The sequence below is a fragment of the Salvelinus namaycush genome, chromosome 3 (assembly GCF_016432855.1).
Source record: "Salvelinus namaycush isolate Seneca chromosome 3, SaNama_1.0, whole genome shotgun sequence".
Taxonomy (NCBI): Eukaryota; Metazoa; Chordata; class Actinopteri; order Salmoniformes; family Salmonidae; genus Salvelinus; species Salvelinus namaycush.
The window spans coordinates 15,463,654-15,484,913 of record NC_052309.1 but is presented as its reverse complement, the minus strand read 5'-3'; the positions used below and the strand labels follow the sequence as shown (position 1 = coordinate 15,484,913).

Genomic DNA, 21,260 nt, shown 5'->3' with positions numbered 1-21,260 from the left:
ACATCTTCTGTAACGAAGTAACGTTAGCCAACAGTAATTTGAAACTGCAATTGGTTTTGTATAAAGTTGTTTTTAATTAAATAACATGTACGATTTTATTGACCATAGCCTATCATGTGTGTTGGACAGAAAGTGCATTAGTGAATTCATTAGGCCTTTATCACCTCTTGAATACACTTATCTTGCAACATCCTGTATTATTATCCTTGTTCATAAACAGTTTGGTACTAATCACCATATGTGAACTTAGAATTTATATAATTGTATTACATTGTAGACATGCTTGAAAATGGATGCAATATTTTGATTTTGTAGGTGAGAGAATAGAGTAGACTATATGTGACAGACTAGACTGGCTTGATTCAGTCTTATGTAGCAACATTTGAAATGGTGTTTTTTACATTAGATAAAAGTAGAGACTCAGAGTTAGAAAATGGTATATCAAACACTACAGTTAAGGAACAATGGGGAAAGTAATTCTGCTTTGAAAGTTGATAAACTTGTAACCTCACTTTTGAGAAAATGGACCTGGATTGTTTTGGTAAACCTACTGGAGAGCTCTTTCTTGTCTACACCCATTCAGCATTATTCACACCCTCTTAAGCCTTAGCCCCACCCATCTCTTTAAGGATTCACATGAGGCCATGTACTAAACAACCAAAGATTTAAAGACTAAAGGCTGGTTAATACTACGTCTATCGACAGTTGATGCAGTGTCATCATGAACATTCCATTGTCGTCCGACATCAAACGTGTTGTTATCGTTATGAAAAAGTATAAACACAAAAACTACAGACTGGTGGTCCAAAATAGCATAGCTAGTGTATTTCAGCACCAATAAACCCACTAATTTAAAAATATATTTAGTATATGTTAATCTAGCAAACCAGGCAACTAAAAGCAACTTTCTAAACAATGTTTTGGTTCATTTCTAGCTTGTTAGCTAGCTAGCTTGTTCAAATAATGGCCATATCATATAGCTGACAACGTCTTCACTTTAGCTCATTTGTCTTCATTATTACAGGAAAATAAACTCACAACAAGATCATTATTTACAAGTTAATAGCGAGCCAATTACAGAAAATAGCTTACCGTTGTGAGTGTGACGAAATAAAAGCAGAGCATTCTACCAGAGAATTTTTTAACTTGGACACTGTCTCGTTGACGTTATATCCTAATTTGATTTTGGTGCAGGTCATATTCTTCACATTACCGTCTCTGGTAAACACATACTATATCAAATAAAATCAAAGTTATTTGTCACATGCACAGGATACAAAAGGTGTAATGAAATGGTTACTTGCATAGTGGAGTCTTTTGTTTAGACATGTAGCTAGCTAGCTAAACAATTAACCATAATCCCAACTCATAGCATTACTACCCTGCATGAATCTGCGGGTAGCTAACCAAACAGGTTCAATGTTAGCTAGCTAGCTAACATTAGGCAATAATTAGCAATGCAAATGGCTCTGAGATGTGAATAATATTACTATACAGATCATACATGTAAGATTAGCTAGCGAGCCAGCCAGCTAACGTTAGCTAGCTAGCTAACAGTACGTTTTAACTTGAACTGAAAATGACTTTCTGACTAAATCAGAAACGTATAATATCTGAAAATGTAGCTAGCTAGACTATCTTACCCGTATACATGGATGGACACTTCTCCCTTTGTCACGGATGCCATGGTTGCCCTTAGTTTTAAGATGTAATCCGGAGACACAACAGCCTTCTGTTTGTTCTCTTTTCGACTCCCTGCACATATTTGCAATCAAACGCCAGAATTTTCTCCATCTCCTTACGTATCATCCTCTGCTTCCACCAGGCATTCCACTGATTTCAAAACTCAGTCCTCCAGAAAGTGGAGAGCAACACGTTCGCAGTTATTACCTACACATACTGAGCAGCCCTTTGTTATAGACAGAAGCGTGCTACATGGCAGACCAATCCAAACTCATCTCTCGGCAAGTCCAGCCCATTCAATTGTCTCAGCCGATCATGGCTAGCGGGAAGGTTCCTCTCTTTTTTCGTGGCTAAACAAACTAGGCTCGTAATTTAACAATGTTATTCGTATTTACAGATGGCATACAAGTTTGTTATTAAGGCACATGAAAGTTCACATGTTCCAGAAAGCATTTCTGACAAAAAACACACTTAGATTTTTTTTTAAAGTTTACGTTCAAATGCCTCTCCTGTGAAGTAGTGATGCGCGATATATGCCTATTTTCCTGAAACGAGTCACATATGGCAACACTAGGCTACCTGGGGCGGCAGGTAGCCTAGTGGTTAGAGTGTTGGACTAGTGACTGAAAGGTTGCAAGATCAAATCCCCAAGCTGACAAGGTAAAAATATGCCGTTCTGCCCCTGTCCACCACTCCCCAGTACCCCTCAGCTCCAGGACAAACTTTGGGAGTTCTGTCCTGCTTCCTGCCCTGAGCCTCCGCAAGCAGGTGTTGACCAATGGGAAACAGCCAAATATTTTAGGTGTCTTACATATGTCGGGGCAAAAAGTTCCCACCCTTCAACTCCCACCCACCAGCCTTGCAGCCACCAATGTCTTACATATGTCGGGGCGCTTGGCGTCTGACTGCTCTGACAGTGGTGGCAAAGGTCATTTCTTGCAAGCCTTGTAATAAACAACGTTAAATACAGAGTAATACATTGACACATGGGTAAACAGCCAATGATGATGTCCTGATCTTCTATGTAAGATAACTGTTATGGACTTGAGCAGCCTCAGATTTTGTCCCATCAGTAGGATATAGTGTGACCTTAATGACCTTAGAGCAGTGGTCATCACTCAGCATGTTAAATGCTGATACACTTGTAAATGAGGATGTCACTCCAAATAAGTTTGAAGTGTCCTATTGAAGTAACCACTTGTGGTTTCCTACCATAAACTATTATTTAAAACTTAGATATTTTGGATATGCTCTGACAGGACCTGTGTTGAGGAACTCTTCTTCCTCTCAACTGAAAGATCGCAGTGTGCACATGTCCTAGAACAGAAGACAGGCTCACAGTGATATGTTGTAAGCAGAGTTGTTCAATCAGCCCCTCTCTTCTCGCCTCTCTTCAAAGTAGCACTGATTTACTGTACATTGACTTCTTCATACTTCACTTTACCTCAATATCGTCCGCCCACCCTAACCTCCACTCCACCCCAGACCTCCTTTTTCCCTGGCCTGTTTATTGATAATTAACTAAGCAGAAAGCTTGTCCCCAAATGACCCAAGGAGGAAAAAGAGGAAGAAAATAAATCTCATCTGTAATGAACAGAGCAGAAAGTGTTTCTGTTCAGGTTTGTTAGGGGGAATTTCAGGATTCATAAGCTTCCCCTTACAGAAAAACCACATGATTAAACATGTGTTTTTGGAATAATTCACGTGTGTTCACATTTTATTGTGTAGTTTCATGTTATCACGTTGCATTACATGTTCAAATCTTGATCACATTAACTTCACATAAGAGCACATGTGATCACAGGAAAACATGTTTCTGGAACAATTTCCATGTGATCACGTGAAATTCATGTGGTTTTTCCGTAAGGGTCTACTGAACACGACAAAAACCATTAGGTTTGTGTTTGATTTCTGTTGAAGATGTCTGTCTCACGGGTCCCTGGTGTGCAAACACAGGTTGCTGTGTTAATATGGTGAAGTGAACTGTGATGGAGATGAACAGACCCTGAACCATGGATTCATTGCATCTCAATCAAAGTCAGATACTGCCAGTAAAAACTAGAAATGTATGTCAGATACATTTTATCTATTTTATTGAACCTTTATTTAACTAGGCAAGTCAGTTAAGAACAAATTCTTATTTACAATGACGACCTACGAAAAAGCAAAAGGCCTCCTGCGGGGACAGGGTGTCACGCCCTGGCCATAGTTTGCGTTGTATGTTTCTATGTTTTGTTTGGTCAGGGTGTGATAGGAGTGGGCATTCTATGTTGTATGTCTAGTTTGTCTGTTTCTATGTGTTTGGCCTGATATGGTTCTCAATCAGAGGCAGGTGTTTTTCATTGTCTCTGATTGGGAGCCATATTTAGGTAGCCTGTTTTGTCATTGTGGGTTGTGGGGGATTGTTCCTGTTCCTGTGTTTTTGTATTTTTCACCGTTCAGGACTGTTTCGTTTCGTTCTCGTGTTTTGTTGTTTTTGTTAGATTATTCGTGTTCATTAAAATGGATAATCATCACACTGCATTTTGGTCCTCCTCTCTTTCTCCTAACGACGAACGTTACACAGGGGCTGGAATTAAAAATATATTTTTTAATTATAAATATAGGACAAAACACACATCACGACAAGAGAGACAACACAACACCACATAAAGAGAGACCTAAGATACAGTATGATGACAATGGTTGGATGCAAATGACAATGCCACAACCACATTGTAGAAGACTGCAGTAGTTGAAGCGCTCACTACAAATACACACAGTGAGAGTTCTCCACAACCTTCTTTCTATTATATAGACAATATATTATATTGTCTTGTCTATAATTTACTTAGAAAAGCTTCATTCTATCATTAATTAACTTACAAAAGTGGTTATTTTTAATCTTGTTTCAAGCTGTGTTAAACAATGTTGATTGAAAGACTTTAGCACAAGCAACAACACTGCAATGTTGAGGCTGGAGTGCTCAGATATAGGCTTCTGATTCAATATGATTTTTGTAATACAGAGTTTTTTCTGGATAAAAAGGGGGCTTAGGTGGTGAGCGTTGTAGGAGGCGTGTTTCATGACTTCCGGATCCTCTCCTTGTTCGGGCGGCGTTCGGCGGTCGACGTCGCCGGTCTTCTAGCCATCGCCGATCCACCTTTCATTTTCCATTTGTTTTGTCTTGTCTTCCTGCACACCTTGTTTACATCTCCTACTAATTACATGTGTATTTAACCCTCTATTCCCTGCTGTCTGTGTGGGGTATTGTTTATTGTCAAGGTTGGCACGCTTCCGGCTGGTTTGCGCCAGGTTTTGTTTTATTACCCGTGCTTTGTGGCAGCCGGTACTTTGTACTTGGGTTTTGTACTTTTGCTGCCTCATCTTGTTTCCTTGGGCATTTTGTGTTGTGACGCGTTGCGTTCTGTATTATGATTGCCTAAGTAAAGTGCTTTGTCCATTCATCTCTGCTCTCCTGCGCCTGACTTCCATGCACCAGCTACACCCACCGTTGACAGCGTGGCAATGGGCGTGGCCTGCACGGCTGAATTTTAGAGGAAACTTCCTGCAATTCTATACATTTCAACATGGAGCTGAGATAAATAAAAAAATAAAAAGTTTTGAAGCTAATTTCCTGCAATTCTACAAATTTTGCCATGGAGCTTCGAGAAAATTTTGCAATTCTATGCATTTTGCCGTGGATAATAATTCTGTGTTCGTTTCCTCAAACATAATAACAAAATCAATACTGCTAAATTCATTGTTTTTTTAATTTTCAATTCCCGCTGACTGTCTAGCGTTTATTTTGGTGATTGTTAATTCTCAAAGATTATAAAAAAATACTTTACATCTGGTTTTAGTCGTTAAAGTTTACACTGAAAGCGTTTTTCCAACCCATAAAATGTAATCTTTTTTTTCACTGTTATGATTTGTAAAGTATATGGTCTAATTTCCTATGTCCCTGTATAATATGACCTTGGTGGTGAACCCTCAACCCTCTAATGGTGAACTTGTCTCTACCAGGTTACTTTGTCTCAGGACCAAGTATGCAAGTGTTGGGCCAGCAGGCTGGTGCTAACCTCTGGGTCACCTGTAGTCCCATGGTGGTCCAGAGCCTGTGTCCAGTGTCTCCTGTCACGAGTCAGGCCTACACCTCTGGGCCTCTGGTACCACACCACCAACCCCCACAAGGCCTGGTGGTACCTTACACAGATGCCAGGTGAGTCAACCTCTGCACCACTCTAGGTGAGGGAGTATACCGCCAAACTCTTGTCATTACACTGATTTCTGTACTCTAAACAAAGTCAACATACAGTACTATATTAAACAGTTGTGTTACTCATTTGTGAGATTTCCCTTGTACTTCTATCCTTTCTTCAGGTCCTTGCTCTCCAGAGAGTCCCTGGCATCCACCACCCTGAGCCTAGCAGAGACCCAGTCAGTTCTGAGTGGCAGACAGGAGTGGCCCTATGGCTACCGGGTCCTTCCTCCACTCTGCCCACAACAGGGTTCCACCCAGGCCAGCAAGGGGGGTGAGCTGCTCAGCCTGCCCCCTGGCACTGCCATGTCTGGGGGCACCAGCATCTCCAACTCTGCCTCCCTGCCCTCCTACCTGTTTGGGGGAGATGCCAACAGCCCCCGGCAGTACTCAGCCCACTCCAAAAAGAAGGCCCTCTCCATCTCACCTCTGTCAGACAGCCATGGCCTTGACTTCAACTCCATCATCCGTACCTCGCCCACCTCGCTGGTGGCTTACATCAATGGCTCCCGGAGCTCTCCGACCTCCCACCACACCCTTTCACCCCTCCAGCCTGAGGTCTATGGCCACTTCCTGGGGGTGAGAGGGAGCTGTATCCCCTATCCTCAGACTTCAGGCCTCCTCAGCCTACCAGGCTCCACGCTCGCTCTGACCCCACTGAGTGACCCCAAACCTGGATTGGAGAGTGGCCGCATGCAGAGGCTGGAGCAGGGCGGGGCGCTGGAGAGCCAGATGGCTAACATGGTGGTGGAGCAGCAGTGTCTCCCAGAGGAGGGAGGGACACCACAGAGGGCTGCCAGTAACACTAATGACCTGGTGCCATCTCTACACTTTCAGCTAGAGTTGGCCACCATCATCAGATCAGATAGTCCACCGCAGGGCCCCCCACCTCCTTACCACTCTCACTACCAGCACCGCCAACTCCAAAGACCTCCTAGCCACATCCAGGGTCAGGCCCAGTCCCAGGGCCCTGTCTCTCAGCCCCCCCCAGCTCCCCCTGGGCATGGGACCAGCCTCGTGCCCCATCCCCTGTCCCTCTTCCCCATGCAGGAGGAAGAGGAGGGGGAGCTGGAGGACTACAGTGGGGGGCACTGCTGCCGCTGGGTGGACTGCAGTGCTGTGTATGACCAAAAGAAGGAGCTGGTTAGGCACATAGAGAAGCGCCATGTGGACCAGCGGAAGGGCGAAGACTTCACCTGCTTCTGGGCGGTGTGTCCACGCAGGTTCAAGCCGTTCAATGCCCGCTACAAACTCCTCATCCACATGAGAGTCCACTCTGGAGAGAAACCCAACAAGTGCACGGTACATAGCAAATCAATCTCTGGTGAAGACCTCAAAACTGTCTTTAACATGCAAGTGTGTATCTGTTTAGTCATCCACTTTAGAATCCATTGGCTTTACCTGAACCCAATTTTACCTCAGCTTTACATACCATCCCCCTTATGCACAATGGTTAACATCCTTTTTTCCATAAGTGTGTTACAGGAGGTTAGTGAGTGCAGCAGTTCCCTTCCCGACTGTCTCTCCTGTCTACTGTGAGTCAACCAGCCAGGGAAATAGACATCTTGAAGTACGCATGTTGTACCTCTTTAATGCCTTTGTGTGCTCTGATGTATGTTTGAAGGCTAAAGGTTGGGGTCAGAAATATGGTCTTTCTCCTTTTAACTGTTGCCATGGGCTAATTAGCCAGCTTTGTGAAAATTGACATGAGAGTTAACTCTATTATGTAGTTATTAAATCAGCACAAAGACAGTGCAGTGCTTAAGATCTGGCAGGGCACCAGTCAGTAAGCCTCCTGCTCTCTCTCTCTCCCCATCTGCCCCCCCCCCCCCCCCCCTCTTGCTCTACCAAGCCTGTCAGTAGCCAATAAGACTTATTAGTGCCAAGTCAGGTACAGACTTGGCTGAGGTTCTATGAAGGTGATGCCCCCTGGCCCGGTTCTGATCGGTCTGGTTATATGGCCAAGCAGAGAGACAGTTGAATGGAGTTAATCTGAAAGCCATGTATCCTTGGACCTGGTTCTGATGAGGGGATTGGCTGGATCCCCCGAGATAGGTGCTCCCAGGCCTAGTGCTGCTGCTGGTGGTTCTCTTAGATGTGCTGCTAAAGAAGGCCACGTTTTGGTTCTCTTCACTAGTCTCACTAGTCTCTTTTGATGTTTGTTTTCTGTCTGTTGACAGATGAGTTGTACTGCACTGTATATTAGAGGTGGGTGATATGGACTAAAATCCATATTTTGCCCTAAATTACCTGACTTGATGCGATAATGATATAACAATACATTTACAACATTAATATGTATTATCCTTTAAACTACTACGACTAGTTTTATGGTTGTTGCCATCAATTCTCCTAGTACAATCACCCATATTAGCAAACTTATTTCAAACGTATTTACATTTCTCTAGTACAGGCTACTTATTGCATTGAACGATATCAGCAAAATGCCTGCGATAAGTGATTGGTTTCGTCGGTGTCGTTAATTTTCAGTTAATCGTCCTAGTTCTACTGTGTTTGAATGCAGTTAAAGGTATACTTCAGGAGCCATAGCGGCAAAACATCTATGCACATTAGTTGCAGTAATGAGCTTGGGCTCTGTTTTAGGATCATCGAGCTGGATGAGTAGAGTTAACTAGGTTTCCAAGGAGAGAACATCACACTCATACTCAAGATCACAGTCTGGACGATTGTAGAGATACCCCACACTCTCAATCCCACTGGGAACATACTTGAGGTTCAGATAAGGAATAGACCAATCATTCTCATTCCTTGTCTTGTTTCGCCGCTTCTTGGTTAGTCAATTATTAACTGGATGCATACCTGTGGTCGACCTTTCGCTCCAAAACACTCACATATTAGTGCTAACCAGTCCCGTTGCTATGGAGGCTGCAGCTGTAGTCGGATGGGTCTGTGTACCGTGTAATCTGACCCCCTACCCAAAAACAGAATAGACATTGGGTGTGTCAGAAATGGCGCCTTATTCCCTATTTAGTGAATAGAGTGCCATTTTGTACGTACAGATGTAGAATCTTCATTTGACCCGTATTGTCGCAACAAAATAATCCTGCAGCAACAGGATTTGAACATTTAGTCCATAATGTTGCTTGATCAGTGGTTAGGCTAGCCAAAATTAGACTACATGAAAAGTGGAATACTGTTTCTATAACTGTGTGTTATTACGGGTAGAATCTTACATTTATCACCCTGTTGCTGGTGAACTTTCAATGTATTTGAGGTTTAAAAAAGCTTACGAAAAATGTATCAACCCCTACAAAAATGTCCATTAACTATAATCCACATAATAATTCACATTTCCTGTTGCTTCAGGATTATTGTCCTACTGTAGCAAACTGGCTCAAATTAAGATCATACATCTGTATCCATTGTACACCATCCCATCATCCCAGGTATGACTCAGCAGCATAAGATAAAAAAGTCCTACTGAAAAGAAGTAGAACATGGTCAGTCCATTATTGACAGAAACAATCAGAAAACCCAGACTTACTGAACAAAAACAGTCTAAGCAATCAAAGTCAGGATCCTGACAGGATCCAGACTTAAACAACAGAGCCTCTCACAGAGAGAGAGAAGCAGGTCTTATATGCCATGCCAGCCAATTGTTCAAGATTTACACTCTGGCTTATTGTGAGGAATGATTGACAGGAATAGGGTTGCAAAATTCTGGGAACTTTCAATAAATTCCCTGGTTTTCCTGAAATCCAAGTTGGAGGAGTCTCTGAATCAGGAATGAATAAGCAGTTCTTTCTTACGCACTTCTCTGTAGTTGGTATTCAGACTTACCTTATGTAGGTGCATAACGGGCTTTGCAGGTATGGTAATTCAACCGCTGAAAACCCTCCCACTTGCTGGCCAATAGATTTTCTTGTGGAGTTTTCGTTCAATAGGGTTTTCAGTATATTTATCTAAAGCCACCCCTTTAAATTTGGTTTACCTTTGATTAGAATTTTCTCAACAGACTCACTGAAAGATAGCCATCTAAAAATACAGATATTCATCTTTTCAGTACCATTTGGTAGATTTAAACCAACTTTGATCTGGTATATTATTTAGGTTTAGAAATGTATTCATAAATGATTAAAAAACAGGTTTAGAGAGCCTTTACGCACCAAATATAATATTGGTGAATCAAAAATACAGTGGTTTGATTTATCCTGAAAGTTTCCATATTCAATTGTTCAGTCCCTGAAATATTGGAAAGTGAGAAAAGTGTACAATAGGGGTTGAACAGTAGTCCTATAAATCTACCCCAATTCTTGTATTATTTTTAACTTAACAACATGAATTGGGGTATTTAGAATATTATATAGGTAGAGAACATTGTAAGGAACAAGTCTGTGTCAATAACTCAGTTTTGGCAAAAATGCAGATTAACCCTTCCAACTGGGCACAGATATCAATTCAACGTCTATTCCACGTTGGTTTAATGTAATTTCATCGAAATTATGTGGAAACAATATTGATTCAACTAGTGTGTTCCCAGTGGGTTATCATTCCAAGCTCTCGATATGTTGACTGCTGTATATCTTAACTTACCCTGGAGTTACCCGTTTTGATTGATTGGGCCTCAAAGTATGTCACTTACGGTTTACCAAAAAAAGGCCTTCATTCATATGCCATTTCCCTTTCATACTGTAAAAAATCTGATTGTACATTTTCTTAGTGTTGGGTGTTCTATTCTGCACCAGGTTCAAATGAGTAATAGGTTCACTTGTGTAATCACAGTGTGCATTTAAGCATATCAGTTGTTAAGTTGAAAGAAGACATTCAGACTGAAACCCCAGTAGTTCTGTGTTAATTCACTTAGTTCCTTACAATGGACAGCTTGAAACTCTAGTCCTGCCCACACCACCACAGAATGCAGGCCTGGTGAGATTTCTGGTTTGCCAAGATTTTTAGCGGCATCTCTACAACCGCAAGGAGGGAAATAACTTGGCACCAAAAAAACGATTCAGACTTCAAAGTATTTTAACAACCCAGCTTCTTCTCAAGTTTCTGTAACTGTTTTTAGCTCTTGTTTTAAAGTAACTGTGAAGTGTTTCCGGAGTTCTATGAAATATGACCTAAAATTAATTACAATGTGAGTGAAATAGTTTTTCTTCCCAACAATTGCAATTGAGTGTAAAAAAATAAGATTTTCTGTGTTTGAATGGTGTGGGTGTATCCCAACAACAGAATGGTGTGGGTGTAGACCATTCAGTAAAAATATTTACATGGGTAGACCACTGATTGGCCATCTCAGCCAATGAGCCATCATGACATTGTGTTCTATGTGGAAATAGAAAGGATTTTTTAAACAGTCTGTTTGAGATACACATTTGAGGTTGGGTTTTTTGAGTGTTTTTTCTCCAATTCATGCTTTGGCCACAAATACGAGTGTAGGATGAGTCAACATTATTTGGGTATGAGTTAACAGATTATTAACTTTTAAAAGTGAGATTTTCACTGGACAGTTACTTTTAAGACCTAAAAATATCATGCATTAACCTTTTACATTTAAAGAAGATGATAGCAGACAAGAGGATCATTTGACTGAGAATGAGGAGAGGATATGTGAGAGTGAAGTGAGACATGACAGTCTGAAGTGGATAAGAATGGGAGTTGAGCTGTAGATAAGAGTAAGAAAAACGCCATGTGAAGATGTGAGATGTGAGAGAGAACAGCGAGAAGAAGTAAGTGAGGAGAAGAGAGAGAGTTGAGATGTGAGAGAATGGAGATGTGAGAGAATGGAGATGTGAGAGAGAGGAGATGTGAGAGAGTGGAGATGTGAGAGAGTAGAGATGTGAGAGAGTGGAGATGTGAGAGAGTGGAGATGTGAGAGAGAAGAGAGAGTGGGGATGTGAGAGAGTGGAGATGTGAGAGGTGATATGTCAAGAGAGTGGAGATGTGAGAGAGAAGAGAGAGTGGAGATGTGAGAGGGTGGAGATGTGAGAGGTGATATGTCAAGAGAGTGGAGAAGAGACATTGGAGATGTCAGAGAGTGGAGAGAGGCTAAGGCACAACTGTAGGCACTAGACTGACTCTGCTGGCACGATGTGGGCGGGTCATTGTTCCCCGGGGCATGGGAGGCTGCCAGGACCTGTCAGGAGGCTGGCTGTGGCATTTAGGTCCACTAAGGAGCCATGTTGCTATCTATTCAGACCCTCTGTCTCTCAAAGCAGCTAAAAGGGGACTATTAGCTTTATTAGAGTGTGTGTGTGGGGGGGGGGGGGGCACCGCTGGGCTCCTGGCAATATATTTGTGTGATGCTAGTTCTTAGTTCTTTTCCCATCCCCAGGTTGAATGACTATTTATCCTGCTCATTCTCCGTGGCCTGTGTTTTTCTTATGCTAGCCGGTCTGAATGGTCCGATGCTGATCCCTTTTTCTACACTGTTGTTTTGAGTGTCTGGTCATGGGGTACTTTCCTAGGATGCCACTGTATTAGACAACATTTGGACAGAATATCCTGCTGTGTGTGAAGAAGACTTGTGTAAGACTAAGACTGGTGGCTTTCTCCACTTTCAGTAATACACAACGGCTGTTAGGTCATGTCCCCAGACATGCAGGGCATGGTAAACACCCACAAGGAGAGAGATCGTCATCGTTGCATGGGAGACTCCATCTGTAAGCATTAAAATGCTGTTGAAAATACCCCCAAATTCACACATTTACTATGATACAGTCATGCAGAATCAATTTTCTATCCCTAATAGACGGTTGAGCACTAATAGAATTCTCAGGCATATCCGCATCCCTCGATTCCTCTTGAGTTACTTAAGGCTTATAAAATATATCCTTTACTCCATTCCTTTGACATTAAGAACATATGGTTCCCATCAGAAGGAGTCATAATGGCTTTACTGGAATTGAGTTTTGGCATAATGACAGTACTCTGCTGGTGGTTGTGGTTTTGCTCTGCAGGGTGTATGTTCGTGCCTGCTGTTTTCTAACTTCGAGAGAGAACATTTGCGAGTGTTGTGTCTCTGGAGTAGGTATGTGTTTTGCCTGTACTGTACATTAGATATGTGAATTTCATCAAGATACTGTCCTGCAAGAAGATACCAGCAATGTTGATTCAGATAGAGTTCAGAAGAGAAATAGAGTTTGAAGTTAGTGCTATGTTATTACATTAATTAAAGGAATGGGAAATATGTCCCATACGAATGCGATGAGTCAAATATTAAAGGAACTGTATTTAGTCAGTTTAGACTGAGGGAGAGGTATAGCTATGCAAGGAATCCAGTCCTGGAGGAACAATAATAAAATGGGTCACGGTCCCATGACTTTACTCTGATGCTGAAGTAAGAACATTCCAAACACCATGACCGCAGAGAGCAAAGTGCTAGGCTTGGCTTACAGTAAGAAACTGTGATGATTCACATGTTTTGAGGGTGAAGTCATTGCAATGAGGTGGGTAGTACTGCACAAAGGAGAGCTGTTCAGTTCTGCTGACTTTAATTAACCTCCATCCACTACTCCTGAATCTCATAGCTTGTGACAGCGAGTGCAGTAGACCTGGGCAGGGAGCAAGTTATTTTGGCAAGGAACAAACCTCTCTTCTACCTTAGCCCTTCTACCAGTTAGTGGTAGCATTTTTCTACAATGAGTTACTCTGTCATGTAGCTCCTACGAGACCCTAGAGACAAGATCGTTTTTACAGACATTGAGGTCTGTTTACACACAGATACTGAACCCTGCTGGTTACATTGACAACCTCACCTCTTATATAGTGTTTGTCAGTGTTATTTTTTCCCAGATATTGTTTTGTGGTTAGTGCTATCTGGAATCCTTGGGTTGTCCGTACCCTAACCTTAACCCCTACCCTAACCATAACCTAACCCTAACCATTTTAAATGTACATTTCAATGGGGTATTGTCAGAGTTGCGACGTCCCAAGTATCCCGGATAGCCTGGACCATTGATTTGTGGCCCAAGATGTACAGTATAGGTTCATGATAGGTATACTAATTGTACACTATCACTCCTGTCCCTGTGCCCTATGTGTGTGGTTGCAGTTTGAGGGCTGTCAGAAGGCTTTCTCTCGGCTGGAGAACATGAAGATCCACCTGCGCAGCCACACTGGAGAGAAGCCTTATATATGCCAGCACCCCGGCTGCCACAAAGCCTTCAGCAACTCCAGCGACAGAGCCAAGCATCAGCGCACACACCTGGACACGGTGAGTTGAGTGGCATAACTCAGACAGACACACATATGGTGTGACAATGGCGCCGGAGGAGATGGCTGCCGTTTTACGGTCTCCTAACCAATTATGTTATTGTGTGTGTTTTTTCACAATTTACTTTGTACATAATGTTTCTGCCACCATCTCTTATGACCGAAAAGAGCTTCTAGATATCAGGACAGCGATTACTCACCTCGTACTGGAAGAAGAGTTTTTCTTTAATGAGTCGGACGTGAAGGACTTACTTCAGACCCCCGACAAGGCCTTCATCCCCGTCATTCGCAGGAGAAAGAGACAGAGATATCGGGGACGTAGGTTGGGTTGCCTTGTAAGGATCCGACGGCGAGAGGGTAATCTGCCTTTACCATCAGTCCTATCAGCCAACGTACAATCATTGGATAACAAAATAGATGAACTACGACCACGTATATCCAACCAACGGGACATTAAAAACTGTAATATCTTATGTTTCACAGAGTCGTGGCTGAACGACGGCATGAATAACATACAGCTGGAGGGTTTACGCTGCATCGGCAGGATAGAACAGCCGCCTCCGGTAAGACAAGTGGTGGCGGTCTGTGTATATTTGTAAACAACAGCTGGTGCACAAAATCTAATAGTAAGGAAGTCTCAAGGTTTTGCTCACCTGAGGTAGATCTCATGATAAGCTATAGACCACACTATTTACCAAGAGAGTTTTCATCTATATTCTTCGTAGCTGTCTGTTTACCACCACAAACCGATGCTGGCACTAAGACCGCACTCAATGAGCTATATACGGCCATAAGCAAACAGGAAAACGCTCATCCAGACTTAAATCCATTTTACCTCATTTCTACCAGCATGTTAAATGTGCAAACAGAGGGGGAAAAAACTCCAGACCACCTTTACTCCACACACAGAGACGCGTACAAAGCTCTCCCTCCCCTCCATTTGGCACATCCGACCATAATTCTATCCTCCTGATTCCTGCTTACAAATAAAACTGAAGCAGGAAGTACCAGTGACTCGGTCAATAAAGAAGTGGTCAGAAGACGCAGATGCTAAGCTACAGGACTGTTTTGCTAGCACAGACTGGAATATGTTCCAGGATTCTTCCGATGGCATTGAGGAGTACACCACATCAGTCACAAGCTTCATTAATAAGTGCATCGATGATGTCGTCCTCACAGTGACCGTACGTACATACCCCAACCAGAACCCACGGATTACAGGCAACTTCCGCTCTGAGCTAAAGGGTAGAGCTGCCGCTTTCAGGGATCGGGACTCTAACCCGGAAGCTTATAAGAAATACCGCTATGCCCTCAGACAAACCATCAAACATTGTGTGATCTCGCTCTCCGTAGCCGATGTGAGTAAGACCTTTAAACAGGTCAACATTCCCAGACGGATTACCAGGACGTGTACTCGAAGCATGCGCGGACCAACTGGCAAGTGTCTTCACTGACATTTTCGACCTGTCCCTGACTGAGTCTGTAATACCAACATGTTTCAAGCAGACCACCATAGTCCGTGTGCCCAAGAGCACTAAGGTAACCTGCCTAAATGACTACCGACCTGTAGCACTCACATCTGTAGCCATGAAGTGCTTTGAAAGGCTGGTCATGGCTCACATCAACACCATTATCCCAGAAACGCTAGACCCACTCCAATTTGCATACCGCCCCAACAGATCCACAGATGATGCAATCTCTATTGCACTCCACACTGCTCTTTCCCACCTTGACAAAAGGGACAACTATGTGAGAATTCTATTCATTGACTACAGCTCAGGGTTTAACACCATAGTGCCCTCAAAGCTCATCACTAAGCTAAGGACCCTGGGACTAAATGCCTCCCTCTGCAACTGGATCCTGGAATTTCTAACGGGCTGCTACCAGGTGGTAAGGGTAGGTAACAACACATCCGCCACTCTGATCCTCAACACGGGGGCCCCCAGGGGTGCGTGCTCAGTCCCTTCCTGTACTCCCTGTTCACTCATGACTACATGGCCAGGCACGACTCCAACACCATCATTAAGTTTGCCGATGACACAACAGTGGTAGACCTGATCACCGACAACGATGAGACAGCCTATAGGGAGGAGGTCAGAGACCTGGCCGTGTGGTGCCAGGATAACAACCACTCCCTCAACGTGATCAAAACAAAGGAGATGATTGTGGACTACAGGAAAAGGAAGAACGAGCACCCCCATTCTCATTGACGTGGCTGTAGTGGAGCAGGTTGAGAGCTTCAAGTTCCTTGGTGTCCACATCACCAACAAACTATCATGGTCTAAACACACCAAGACAGTCATGAAGAGGGCACGACAAACGCCTATTTCCCCTCAGGGGACTGAAAAGACTTGTCATGGGTACTCAGAACTTTAAAAAGTTCTACAGCTGCACAATCAAGAGCATCCTGACTGGTTGTATCACTGCCTGGTATGGCAACTGTTCGGCCTCCAACTGCCAGGCTCCCGAGTGGTGCAGCGGTCTAAGGCACTGCAGCTCAGTGCAAGAGGAGTCTTTACAGTCCCTGGTTCGAATCCAGGCTGAGTCACATCTGGCTGTGATTGGGAGTCCCATAGGACTGCACATAATTGAACCAAGGTTGGTTGGGTTTGGCTGGGATAGGCTGTCATTGTAAATAAGAATTTGTTCTTAACTGACTTGCCTTGTTAAAAAAAAATATATACAGTTGAAGTTTACATACACTTTGGTTGGAGTCATTAAAACTCGTTTTTCAACCACTCCACAAATTTCTTGTTAACAAACTATCGTTTTGGAAAGTCGGTTAGGACATCTACTTTGTGCATGACACAAGTAATTTTTCCAACAATTGTTTACAGACAGATTATTTCACTTATAATTCACTGTATCACAATTCCAGTGGGTCAGAAATTTACATACACTAAGTTGACTGTGCCTTTAAACAGCTTGGAAAATTCCAGAAAATTATGTCATGGCTTTAAAAGCTTCTGACAGGCTAATGGATTTGAGTCAATTGGAAGTGTACCTGTGGATGTATTGCAAGGCCTACCTTCAAACTCAGTGCCTCTTTGCTTGGCATCATGGGAAAATCAAAAGAAATCAGCCAGACCTCTGAAAAAATATTGTAGACCTCCACAAGTCTGGCTCATCCTTGAGAGCAATTTCCAAATGCCTGAAGGTACCACGTTCATCTGTACAAACAATAGTACACAAGTATAAACACCATGCGACCACGCAGCCGTCATACCGCTCAGGAAGGAGACGCGTTCTGTCTCCTAGAGATGAACTTCCTCTGGTGCGAAAAGTGCAAATCAATCCCAGAACAACAGCAAAGGACCTTGTGAAGATGCTGGAGGAAACAGGTACAAAAGTATCTATATCCACAGTTAAACGAGTCCTATATCGACATAACCTGAAAGGCCGCTCAGCAAGGAAGAAGCCACTGCTCCAAAACCGCCCTAAAAAAGCCAGACTACGGTTTGCAACTGCACATGGGGACAAAGATTGTACTTTTTGGAGAAATGTCCTCTGGTCTGATGAAACAAAAATAGAACTGTTTGGCCATAATGACCATCATTATGTTTGGAGGAAAAAGGGGGAGGCTTGCAAGCCAAAGAACACCATCCCAACCGTGAAGCACGATGTTGGCAGCATCATGTTGTGGGGGTGCTGTGCTAATCCAAGTTTATAATTTTAAAAGACTAATTGATCATTAGAAAACCCTTTTGCAATTATGTTAGCACAGCTGAAAACTGTTGTGCTAACTAAAGAAGCAATAAAACTGACCTTCTTTAGACTAGTTGAGTATCTGGAGCATCAGCATTTGTGGGTTTGATTACAGGCTCAAAATTTCCAGCAACAGAACTTTCTTCTGAAACTCGTCAGTCTATTCTTGTTCTAAGAAATTAAGGCTATTCCATGCGAAAGATTGCCAAGAAACTGAAGATCTCGTACTAGCTGTGTACTACAGCTCAGTTGTGCACCGGGGCCTCCCATTCCTCTTTCTATTCTGGTTAGAGCCAGTTTGCGCTGTTCTGTGAAGGAAGTTGCTGATGCTCCAGATACTCAACTAGTCTGTAGAAGGCCAGTTTTATTGCTTCATTAATCAGAACAACAGTTTTCAGCTGTGCTAACATAATTGCAAAAGGGTTTTCTAATGATCAATTAGCCTTTTAAATTGATAAACTTGGATTAGCTAACACAAAGTGCCATTGGAACACAGGAGTGATGGTTGCTGATAATGGGCCTCTGTACACCTATGTAGATATTCCATAAAGAATTCAGCTGTTTCCAGCTACAATAGTCATTTACAACATTAAAAATGTCTACACTGTAATTCTGATCAATTTGATGTTATTTTAATGGACAAAAACTATGCTTTTCTTTCAAAAACAAGGACATTTCCAAGTGACCCAAAACTTTTGAACGGTAGTATACATATTACCTCAATTACCTTGACTAACCAGTGCCACCGCACATTGACTCTGTACCGGTACCCCCTTTATATAGCCTTGCTACTGTTATTTTACTGCTGCTCTTTAATTATTTGTTATTTTATATATTTTACTTATCTATTTTTTACTTAACACTTATTTTTCTTAAAACTGCATTGGTGGTTAAGGGCTTATAAATCAGCATTTCACTGTAAGGTCTACACCTGTTGTATTCGGCGCATGTGACAAATAACATTTGATTTGATTTGAAAACACACATCGAAAGCCGAAAGTTGTTGGTTTTGTGACATAATTTACATTTTGTGTCTGTGTGTTTGTGCAGAAGCCGTACGCGTGTCAGATCCCTGGTTGTGTAAAGCGCTACACTGACCCCAGCTCCCTGCGCAAGCACATCAAATCCCATTCATCCAAAGAGAGGCAGTTTAGGAAAAAGGTCAGTATGGAGCTGCCTGGACTCCACTCTTAACAGTTATACCTGATAAGCAGCTTCATCACGCTTTGCTGTCAAAGTGTGACTGCAGTCTCAATGTCTCTTTACATTTACATTTAAGTCATTTAGCAGACGCTCTTATCCAAAGCGACTTACAAATTGGAAAGTTCATACATATTCATCCTGGTCCCCCCGTGGGAATTGAACCCTGGTCCCCCCGTGGGAATTGAACCCACAACCCTGGCATTGCAAGCGCCATGCTCTACCAACTGAGCCACACGGGACCACATTCACAGCTTCTTTCATTAGCAAGTTACTTTATTCTCTGCTTGCATTTATGCTGATCTCTGTACATCTGTTTCCATGTGATTGGTCTAAAGCTGAGGTCATCAATTGACATGAGCCAAGAGACATTAACGGACTGTCTAACCATCCAACCCCTGCTACCCAGCCTCTCTCCTCTGGACATGATTAACAGCAAGCTGGGTCAATCACCAATACCTTCCCTAGATCTCTACACAGGTACAAATTTTTTACATGCATTGACAGTGCCTTTAGTACAGTAGTTCTGGCAAATATAGCCTTACTAGAATGAAAGCCGTGGTTTCATACACTGTATATACAGAAGTATGTGGACACCCCTTCAAATTAGTGGATTCGTCTATTTCAGCCACACCCGTTGTTGACAGCTCAGCTGTATAAAATTGAGCACACAGCCATGCAATCTCAATAGACAAACATTGGCAATAGAATGGCCTTACTGAAGAGCTCAGTGACGTTCAACGTGGCACCATCATAGGATGCCACCTTTTCAACAAGTCAGTTCGTCTAATTTCTGCCCTGCTAGAGCTGCCCCGGGTCAACTGGAAATGCTGTTTGTGAAGTGGAAAGTTTAGGTCAACAACTACTCAGCTGCAAAGTGGTAGGCCACACAATCTCACAGAACAGAACCATAGAGTGCTGAAGCGAGTAGCGTGTATAAATTGTCTGTCCTCGGTTGCAACACTCACTACGAGTTCCAAAGAAGAACTGTTTGTCGAGAGCGTCATGAAATGAGTTTCCATGGCCAAGCAGCCGCACACAAGCCTAAGATCACCATGCACAATGCCAAGCGTCAAACGGAGTGGTGTAAAGCTCGCCTCCATTGGACTCTGGAGCAGTAGAAACACGTTCTCTGGAGTGATGAATCACGCTTCACCATCTGGCAGTCCGGCGGACAAACCTGGATTTGGCGGATGTAACTGTAACGTTTGGTGAAGGAGGAATAATGGTCTGGGGCTGTTTTTCAATAGTTTTGGGAAGGCCCTTTCCTGTTTCAGCATGACAATGCCCCCGTGCACAAAGTGAGGTCCATACAGAAATGTTTTATTGAGATCAGTGTGGAAGAACTTGACTGGCTTGCATAGAGCCCTGACCTCAACCCGATCAAACACCTTTGGGATGAATTGGAACGCCAACTGCGAGCCAGGCCTAATCACCCAACGTCAGTGTCCGACCTCACTAATGCTCTTGTGGCTGAATGGAAGCAAGTCCCCGCAGCAATGTTCCAACATCTAGGGGAAAGCCTTCCCAGAAGAGTAGAGGCTGTTACAGCGGCAAAGGGGGAACCAACTCCATATTAATGCCCATGATTTTGGAATGAGATGTTCGACGAGCAGGTGTCCACATACTTTTGGTCATGAAGTGTATGTTCTTATACTCCTTAGTTTGAGTCTGAGTTAGAGGCTTATGCTGTGTGTAGGATTGTTCGGTGTATTCATATCTCTCCTTTGTTGTCTGTGTTTGATAGATCTGCTGACCAGTGGGCAGTCTAGCCACTGTGTGTCTCTATCCATCCCTTTCCCTCCAGCTGTTCCACAGGTCCAACCCTCCTCAAACAGCTCACACCTGGCTCTGCTGCGCCCCCAGCAGGACAGTTATAGGTATACAGCCACACAGCAGAAAGATTATTATTAGTCTTCTAGTCTATTTATTTTTTTATTTAACCTTTATTTAACCTTTATTTAACTAATCTATTTGAGTTCACCACATACGTTTTTTCAGCTGTGAGGCAATTCTAGAGTTTGTTTATTGTCGTTGCCGGTTTTACATTTATATGGGGAGGGAACTTTTGCATTTAGGATAAACAATTATTACTCGTACAATGGTGTTTTTCCTATGGTTAGATTATGACAATTCATAGGCAGCTGTCACAACCTGGACCTGGCTAAACTTCCCTGACTTCTGTCACTTAGTATGTGTTGCCGTTGTGGTTATGTGGAAATAATTTTCTAAGACATTGATGGTGAGACCATTTTCA

General features: G+C 42.9%; 1 protein-coding gene across 1 annotated transcript in view; it reads left to right on the top strand.

The window, feature by feature from the left end:
• The window catches only part of LOC120044820 (zinc finger protein GLIS3-like), a 37,377-nt gene extending 16,460 nt beyond the window's left edge, over window positions 1-20,917 (top strand). The window contains exons 2-8 of the mRNA XM_038989490.1: window positions 5,689-5,884; window positions 6,046-6,895; window positions 6,974-7,225; window positions 13,938-14,099; window positions 18,854-18,964; window positions 19,342-19,483; window positions 20,811-20,917. Coding sequence (XP_038845418.1) covers window positions 5,689-5,884; window positions 6,046-6,895; window positions 6,974-7,225; window positions 13,938-14,099; window positions 18,854-18,964; window positions 19,342-19,483; window positions 20,811-20,917 — 1,820 coding nt within the window. The remainder of the gene's footprint in view (window positions 1-5,688; window positions 5,885-6,045; window positions 6,896-6,973; window positions 7,226-13,937; window positions 14,100-18,853; window positions 18,965-19,341; window positions 19,484-20,810) is intronic.
• The last annotated feature ends 343 nt before the right edge of the window (window positions 20,918-21,260 follow it).